Here is a 9,125-nt window from a genome sequence, read left to right as displayed (position 1 = left end):
CCTGGGGGGATTTAACAGCCGGGCAGAGGCGGTGCTGAGGGCCAGGGTTTGGGGGTGGGATGGCAGGGGTAGGGGGGCGGTTGGGCTGGGGGAGCTTCAAGGGCTTCTCCAACCTCAATGATTTCATGATTCTATGATTCTGTTCCGGCTCTTTTCTGCCCCTCTGCTTCCACTGCTCCATCCGTGATCCACATGGTCTCTGGTTGACTGCTCAGGATAACACAAGGATTTGATTTTTTTGGAAGAGCCAGACCAGCCCGATTTACGCTGCAACATGTCGCGGTCCCGGCTGCAATTTGGTCATCACCTCCGAAAAGAAAAATTAGGGGAAAGATGGGGGGAAAAAAAGAGGCACACTCCCACACTCATGGGACAATTTAATAGGGTAGTGGTCAACAGATCGATGTCCGGATGGAGACCAGTGACCAGTAATATCATCATCAATGACATAGACGGTGAGATCAAGCGCACCCTCAGCAAGTTTGCCCAAAGAGGGGGCGGAGGCCCCATCCCTGGGAACATCCCAGGCCAGGTTTGATGGGGCTGTGGGCAACCTGATCTGGTTAAAGTGTCCCTGCTCCTGCAGGGGGGTTGAGCTGGGTGACCTCTGGGGGTCCCTTCCAACCCAACCCATTCCATGATTCTATGACATAATTTTGGAAAAAGCTTGAGGGGGGGAGATTCATTGGGGTTAGGTCAAAAACATAAAGTATCTTCTTTTGGTCTAATTCCATGCTTTTTCAGGAAAAAAAAAAAAGCAAATTCTGAATGAGGGAGAGCTGCCTCATAAGGGCTTTGTTGCAGCTGGCCAATCCTGGGCTGCCTTGTCATCCTTCATTTGAATACGTCCACTTATACGAGAGCCCTGGCACTAGTGGGACGCCTTTGCGGGGAGGAGCACAGGGTCTGAAGGAGAACCCATGGCCGCAGCCACCAAGAGAGGAGGAAAGACCTCGAGGAGGAGGAAGAGGAAGCAGAAAGTCCAGCAGGCGAAGACTCTGCTTAAGTGGAGGAGGTCTCCAGCTGGGGTTAGGCGATGGAAACCAGCTCCGAAGGGGTTAAGCGTCTCGTTCAAGACGGGATCCTACAAGAGGTACATCTCCGGGCTGCTGCGCCAGCTGGCATCACCAACCAGGCGCATGTCGGCGGAGGCAGAGAGGCTGATGAACATCTCCATGGGCATCCTTTGCAAGGGGGTGGTCACCGAGGCGGACCGCCAGAGGAGGCAACGCCGGGGGTCCTTCATCGGCACCTTGGAGTTGCAGGCTGCTGTGGATAAGGTCATGAAAGGTGAAAGTGGAGTGTGTTTTGCCTTCTCCATCCCCAGCAGATCTTCTCACATGAACTGAATAACAAGGGCCTGTCCTCTCGCCACGGATATCGCCAAGGTCGTTTCTGTTGTTGTGTTCGGGCGAGGTGGGAGCAGGAGATACCCTGTCTTAATTGGGCTGGGAAGAATGAGGGGTGGGGTTTTCTCTCCTCCAGCAGAGTAGGAGCAACCTCACCCAGAGCTGGTGTTTGCTGCCGATAGTGGCCACGCTTGGTCCCTGTCCTTGCCTTCACACCCCCCGGGTACACAGCTCGCTCTTCCCTCTCCCACATCTGCCAAGATAACCAGAGTCCTGGTTGAATTCCAGTCTCTGGAGAAGACCTCCTGGCTGGGCTGGTCACCGCTGGGCTTCACCACCACACCGTGGGAGCTGGAGCCGCTGATGCACGGAGCTGGTGCACCCCATGGCCATGGTGGAGCCGCTGGTGCATGATGACGTTGGAGCTCTGGCTGAAGTTCTTCCCGCACTCAGGGCAGTGGTAGGGCTTCTCCCCAGTGTGCACCCACCGGTGCTTGGCAAGGGACGAATTGACGTTGAAGCCCTTCCCACAATCCCCACAGACGTAGGGTTGCTCACCGCTGTGGACCCACTGGTGGGTGGTGAGATGAGCCCATTGGCTGTACCGCCGCCCACACTCCCCACACCGAAATGGCTTCTCCCCGGTGTGCACACGCCAGTGCCACACCAGGTTGGAGACCACTGTGAAGCTCTTGCCGCACGCACCGCAGAGGAAGGGGGTCTCCCTGGTGTGGCTGCGCTGGTGGGTGAGGAGGTAGGGGGTGGTGGTGAAGCCCTTGCCACACTCAGAGCACTTGTAGCGCTTGTCCCGCCGGCCGGCATTGCAGTGCCAGACGAGGTGGGGTCGCTGAAGCCCTTGCCGCAGTTGGCACAGCTGTAGGGTGGCTCACCGCTGCGTGTCTGTTGGTGGGTGATGAGCTTGGAGCTGATGGGGAAGGCCTTGCCGCAGTCGGTGCAGGTGTAGGGCCGCTCACCACTGTGCAGCCGCTGGTGGGCGATGAGGTTGGAGCCGCCGCTGAAACGCTTCCCACAGTCAGGACACTCGTAAGGCTTCTCCCCGGTGTGGGTGCGGCGATGCTTGATGAGATCGGAGCTGCCGTTGAAGCTCTTCCCGCACTCCTGGCACGGGAACAGGCACTCACCCGTGTGCAGCCGGCGGTGGGTCACCAGGTGGGAACGCTGACTGCAACACCAACCACAGTTGGGACATGTGTAGGGCTTCTCCCCGGTGTGGCTTCGCCGGTGGCACACCAGGTTGGACACAATGTTGAAGCTCTTGCCGCAGTCAATGCACTGGTACAGCTTCTCGCCCATGTGGATGCGACGGTGTGTCACCAGCATGGAGCTGTGCCTGAAACCCTTCCCAAGTCAGGGCATTTGTAGGGCTTGTCCCCACCATGGCCTCGCTGGTGACAGAGCAAGTTGGAGAAGACCCCGAAGCTTTTCCTGCAGCCAGGGCAGGGGTGCTGGGACCCCCATCTCTGGGGATGGAAGCTCTTCTCGCTGGTGGAATGAGGGATGGGTCTATCCATGGGGGAACAGCAATTCCCTGCACATCCCCGGAGCTTCCTCCCCAGAACAACCCTGAACCTCCTCTTGGCCTTTCTCTCCGGAACTCTGGTGGATGTTGGCTGGCTCATGGTGCTGGGAGATGTCCTCCAAGCAGGTCTTGATGTCTGGGTCTGTGTGTGCAGCGCTGTCCCTCATCCCACTCACCATCCCATCCCCTGCTGAGGAAAGAGATCATGAAGAGTCAGTCCTGGGCTGGGATGGAAAAGGGAACCCACTGAAGAAGCAGGGCAGGGGAAAGCCAAGAATGAAGAAAGCTCATGTGAGCTCCACCTTAAGCCCAAGTCCAAGTACTGGCCAGCTGGAGAAGCTTCAGCTGAAGTTCCACTCCAAACCCCAGCTCTTAAAACCTTCCATAACTCAAAAGGAGAGCTTCTGCCTTTGCTTCCCATGGGCTGAGAGTTCTCCAATGTCCATCTGGAGGCAACATCTCCCAAGGGACCAGGAGAGGTTCTGGGACCTCTGTCCTAGAAGATACCAAGCTCAGGGTGAGTGTCTTGGGGCCTGGGTATAAGCCCCAGGTGATTTGCTTTTCTCCCAGATGCTTTCTAGGTTATTTAAGCCAGTTCCTCACATGTGGAAGAGTCGTTAGGGAGGGGCTTTGCATCCGAGTCCTGGGGAGCTGGGGTCTATGTCTTGTCCTCCAACTCCATCCCAGAGGAGATTCTGTCAGGCTGGTTCCTGAGACGGAGCAGAAGTCTGCGTGTGTTTGAGGAGCTACTACAAAAAGATTTGGGGGCTCTGATGGGGAGAGGACAACACAAGGGCTGGGCACAGGTGGGAAAGGTCTCTCTGCTTGTTCTCTTACATAGCATCTCCTTCCACCATGGCTGGAGAGAACATGGGGCCAGATGGACCATTGGTCTGACATGGTAGAAGAAGGTAGGGATGGAGGGTGCCACAGGACCCCCAAATACACATCCCATGGGGGAAGCACCATTGCCCAAAGCAACGGGGAAAGTCTCCTTTACCTCCAAAGTCAAGAGGAGCATCCCCTGTGCCCATCCAGTCCCATGACTTAGCCCGGGAAGGAGGGAAGGTGTGTCCCTACCCAAAGAGGAGTCATTTCCAGCGCTCTCCTGCATGGCTTCCTGGTACTGGGCCTGCTGGCCGGGATTGGTGAGGTACTGAGCCACCTCCTTGAAGGTCACCGGACACTGAAGCGAGGATTTCCCAGCTCAGCGCCTGCCACTGTGGGTGAGCTCAAGGCAGCAGGGAGAGGAGCCAAGGCTATGTTCAGGAGAGCCAGAAAGGATCGGAGATCCCAAGGTATTGTTCCCCATAGGGTGTAGTTGAGCAGTGGAAAGCCTTGCTGTAGGACATCACAGATGCTGAAGGGCCACACATGTTCAGAAAGCAGCTGGGGAAGCTTAAGGGGAAGAAGGAAAAAAAGAAACTGGAGAACACTGGGGGTTGTTAAACACCCAGCAAATGCCTGATGGGGATGATGGAGCTGAAGGAGCTCAACCAGGCTGGGCTCAACCCCTCCACCCCATCCTCCATGGCCTTTTCCTGGCGACACAAACCCCCACACCCTACTGTGACTTTGCACCTTCCCTGCGTTCCTGACACAGGGGGAGCTCAGAGAAACCCTTACAGCAACTCGCATCCAGGGTCAGCCTTGAAGGACGCCCACCACAGGCTCCGTCCTCTGCTCCTCACCACCTCTCCTGCACCCTGACCGCTGCGGGTGTATGGGGACCTCTTGGTCTCCACAGCTGGGACAGCCCCACCAGCCCGGGCACCGATGTTCCAGGTCAGCCAAAATGCACTTGCCCACCCCGAAGGAGAGATTGTCCCTCACCTGCGCCAACTCTGCTGGGGCCGTGTCCTTTTCCGTCCCTCTTGGCAGCGATGGGGATGCTCTGCTGGAGCCTATGGAGGGAGAAGGAGGTGCTGAGCTGTTTCCCGGGGGGAAAAAAAACACCTGGACCAACCCCTTTGCATCTGTGCAAGGGAAGAAGCAGCTTCCTTCATTCCTACGAGGTTTTTTTCCTCTCGGGACACAGGAGAAGGCTCAGCCAGCCCTTGCCCACCAGAGCTCAGCCTTGTTGGACCTTGTCCACCTCCCGGGGAGCAGATCTGCCGCTCGGATCACCAGGGAAGAGCCAGGTTCTGGGAACAGCTCTGGTCTTCCCATGCCCTCTTGTGGCTCAACCCCACGCGTGGGGATGAGGCAAAGGCAGGGACTTGGGGCTGCCTCTCTCTGCTTCTTGCACTGGTCCCAGTACAGGGACTGGGGCCGGACTGGGAGGCTGGGCAGCCTGCATGGTGGCCCCCCTCGCACCAAGGCTTGGTCCCTCGGTCTTCCCTTGGGGACATCCATCCACTGCCACTAGCCAAGGAGTGACGGAGCAGGAAGAGAGGATCAGGGAGGCTGCAGAAATCGGCTCCGCTCCCTCCTTGGGCGGGGAGGCAGGGGTTAAACCCCTGTGCGCGAGGGAGGGCAGGATTTAGGGACAATTCCACCCCCCCATCCTTGCGCTCTTTCCAAAGCCAATTAAAGGAAAATTATTGCTTCCTCTCCGCTCCCGGCTTTTCCCAGCCAGGAAGGGATGAAAACACCACCAAACCCCCGGCACCCACTGTGCGCCCGCGTGGTTCCAAACCTCCTGGGCTTTCTCGGAAGCAGAAATCCGGGCTCCTCTCGCGTTCCCCCGCTGGATTTCTTTTATCTCCTTTTTCGCAGATTTGTGTTTTCCTTGGCTCTCAGGGTCTCATCCTCCATTGATGAGGGGTATTTTGGTGAGTGGAAATTCCCCTCCACCGTGAATGGGGGACCACAGGCAACTTTAATTTGAGAGCAGCTTAGAATTTATTGCGGCAAAGCACAGGATGGGCTCGTGGGGTTTTAATCGCAAGCATCAGCCAATCCACAAAGTGATCAGAGGAGATTTGTCTTCATCAGAACAGCTGCTTAGCAAACGAGCCGACGAGGGTTCGCTCTCTCGCTGCCTGGAAGAAGAACGCAAAGGGAAAATGAAGTCACGCTGGAGTTGGAATGATTCAGAGAGGATGAGGAGGGCCCTCCCGTTGGGGCCCAAGGTTCAGAGCAGCCCCCCTCGCTTTCTAAACCCCTTCTCCGAGCGGGGTCCGGGTGGGGCTGGGACCAATCTCAGTCTCGGCCTTGGCCAACAGTTTATGTCTGAGGGTGATATCTACCGATCTATCCAGTAGCAGCATAAAATTCACTTTATAATCAAATCGTACATCTACAAAGTCCTTAAACGGGTTTGCACTGACAGGATTGTATTTTTACAGAGATCTATAAAGGCAGAGCTGTTAAAAATTCCCCTCGGGCTGAGGGAAACATTCACATTCAATGTCTCGGCGTTGCTCGACGGGCAAGGGTTGAGCCTGAAGGAGGGAAGGGTTCCAGCCCAGCCTCTGCTGTTGCTCTTGGGCGATGGACCTTTGATTTGGGCAACCTTGAAGAGTTTGTGAGCGCCGAGGGGGCCTCCTGCTCCGCCAGGCGTCCCGCTCCGCAGGAGATCCTGGTCGGTCCAGGAGAGCTCAACAGGCCCCGCTCAGGACCATTTGTTATAGGGTCATGAGCTGATTGGCTTTAGTCATCGGCAAATTTCCATCCTGGCCACAATCTGAGTGGGTAATTACCGGGATTCCAGTGACGATGGTACCGCTTCGCTCGGCTTCCCATCCGGGTAAGGGATGTTCCAAGGCTGTCGGGGGGTAACGGATTCTTCCCGCTCCCCACCTTGGCCGTGTAGGAGTTCCAGGTACGGACGGTGCCACTCACCCTCCGGCCTCCTTACACTAGGGCCAAGATCTGATGGGATTTCCTGAGGTCGTCAAGTGATCCAGGAGGAAAAAAAAAAAGGGGGGTGGGGGATGCACCATCACACCCCGCTTCCCCCCAGTGAGCGCGAGTCCCGCGCCTGGAGCTTTTGGGGGAAACCAACCCATTTTCAGCAGCCCCGTCAGGAAAACACAGTTGGGGCCACTTTTCCCAGGTGGAAAATCCTCATTTCTTTGTAGAGGAGTTTCTCGAACAACAGGGCCACAAAGTATTGTGGGAACATATGGACAATCCAGGGTTTGTAAACCGCATGTCCTTGGTACCCTGCAACAAGTAAGAAGCTATGAGCTAAAGCAAAAATGTGCTGACTGCAAGTAGAAACTAGGATAGCTGTGTGCTTTGTTTTATATATCCAATCGCTAGTTGAGAATAAGCGCGTGGACAGTAAAGCTTAAACCAATGAAAAGTGTTACAGGTGCCGTCACTGTCTGAGGAGAAGCGCGTGGACAGTGTCTGCCACTAGCCAAGGAGTGACGGAGCAGGAAGAGAGGATCAGGGAGGCTGCAGAAATCGGCTCCGCTCCCTCCTTGGGCGGGGAGGCAGGGGTTAAACCCCTGTGCGCGAGGGAGGGCAGGATTTAGGGACAATTCCACCCCCCCATCCTTGCGCTCTTTCCAAAGCCAATTAAAGGAAAATTATTGCTTCCTCTCCGCTCCCGGCTTTTCCCAGCCAGGAAGGGATGAAAACACCACCAAACCCCCGGCACCCACTGTGCGCCCGCGTGGTTCCAAACCTCCTGGGCTTTCTCGGAAGCAGAAATCCGGGCTCCTCTCGCGTTCCCCCGCTGGATTTCTTTTATCTCCTTTTTCGCAGATTTGTGTTTTCCTTGGCTCTCAGGGTCTCATCCTCCATTGATGAGGGGTATTTTGGTGAGTGGAAATTCCCCTCCACCGTGAATGGGGGACCACAGGCAACTTTAATTTGAGAGCAGCTTAGAATTTATTGCGGCAAAGCACAGGATGGGCTCGTGGGGTTTTAATCGCAAGCATCAGCCAATCCACAAAGTGATCAGAGGAGATTTGTCTTCATCAGAACAGCTGCTTAGCAAACAAGCCGACGAGGGTTCGCTCTCTCGCTGCCTGGAAGAAGAACGCAAAGGGAAAATGAAGTCACGCTGGAGTTGGAATGATTCAGAGAGGATGAGGAGGGCCCTCCCGTTGGGGCCCAAGGTTCAGAGCAGCCCCCCTCGCTTTCTAAACCCCTTCTCCGCGCGGGGTCCGGGTGGGTCCGGGTGGGGCTGGGACCAATCTCAGTCTCGGCCTTGGCCAACAGTTTATGTCTGAGGGTGATATCTACCGATCTATCCAGTAGCAGCATAAAATTCACTTTATAATCAAATCGTACATCTACAAAGTCCTTAAACGGGTTTGCACTGACAGGATTGTATTTTTACAGAGATCTATAAAGGCAGAGCTGTTAAAAATTCCCCTCGGGCTGAGGGAAACATTCACATTCAATGTCTCGGCGTTGCTCGACGGGCAAGGGTTGAGCCTGAAGGAGGGAAGGGTTCCAGCCCAGCCTCTGCTGTTGCTCTTGGGCGGTGGGCCTTTGATTTAAGAGTTTGTGAGCGCCGAGGGGGCCTCCTGCTCCGCCAGGCGTCCCGCTCCGCAGGAGATCCTGGTCGGTCCAGGAGAGCTCAACAGGCCCCGCTCAGGACCATTTGTTATAGGGTCATGAGCTGATTGGCTTTAGTCATCGGCAAATTTCCATCCTGGCCACAATCTGAGTGGGTAATTACCGGGATTCCAGTGACGATGGTACCGCTTCGCTCGGCTTCCCATCCGGGTAAGGGATGTTCCAAGGCTGTCGGGGGGTAACGGATTCTTCCCGCTCCCCACCTTGGCCGTGTAGGAGTTCCAGGTACGGACGGTGCCACTTCACCCTCCGCCTCCTTACACTAGGGCCAAGATCTGATGGGATTTCCTGAGGTCGTCAAGTGATCCAGGAGGAAAAAAAAAAAGGGGGGTGGGGGATGCACCATCACACCCCGCTTCCCCCCAGTGAGCGCGAGTCCCGCGCCTGGAGCTTTTGGGGGAAACCAACCCATTTTCAGCAGCCCCGTCAGGAAAACACAGTTGGGGCCACTTTTCCAGGTGGAAAATCCTCATTTCTTGCTTGTGCAGCTCCTATCCCTGATGCCGATTGGGCAACCAGCCCAGTGTCCCCCTCGCCCACCCGAGGGGTGCTCTGTTGCCCCAGGGAGACCCTCATCACCTTCCCCTGCTTACAACACCCAAATATCCCCGCTGCTGCTGTCACGATCCCCTGCCGGCACGGTTTCTAAGGAGGCTGGGGCTCTCCAAAACCGCTGGGTAAGAGGGAAGAGCACGGGGACAAGGCGGGTGACGGGGCAGGACCCACGTCCCGTGCCAGGGGGCCTGCGGGGGGGG

General features: G+C 56.3%; 1 protein-coding gene across 1 annotated transcript in view; it reads right to left on the bottom strand.

The window, feature by feature from the left end:
- Window positions 1–1,680: 1,680 nt before the first annotated feature.
- Window positions 1,681–9,125, bottom strand: part of LOC104122948 (zinc finger protein 436) — a 13,652-nt gene continuing 6,207 nt past the window's right edge. The window contains 3 exon segments of the mRNA XM_035890689.1: window positions 1,681–2,198; window positions 2,201–2,707; window positions 2,710–2,796. Coding sequence (XP_035746582.1) covers window positions 1,681–2,198; window positions 2,201–2,707; window positions 2,710–2,796 — 1,112 coding nt within the window.

The sequence above is a fragment of the Egretta garzetta genome, unplaced genomic scaffold (genome assembly GCF_000687185.1).
Source record: "Egretta garzetta isolate BGI_Z169 unplaced genomic scaffold, ASM68718v1 scaffold1263, whole genome shotgun sequence".
Taxonomy (NCBI): domain Eukaryota; kingdom Metazoa; phylum Chordata; class Aves; order Pelecaniformes; family Ardeidae; genus Egretta; species Egretta garzetta.
This window is presented reverse-complemented; position numbering and strand designations above follow the sequence as displayed.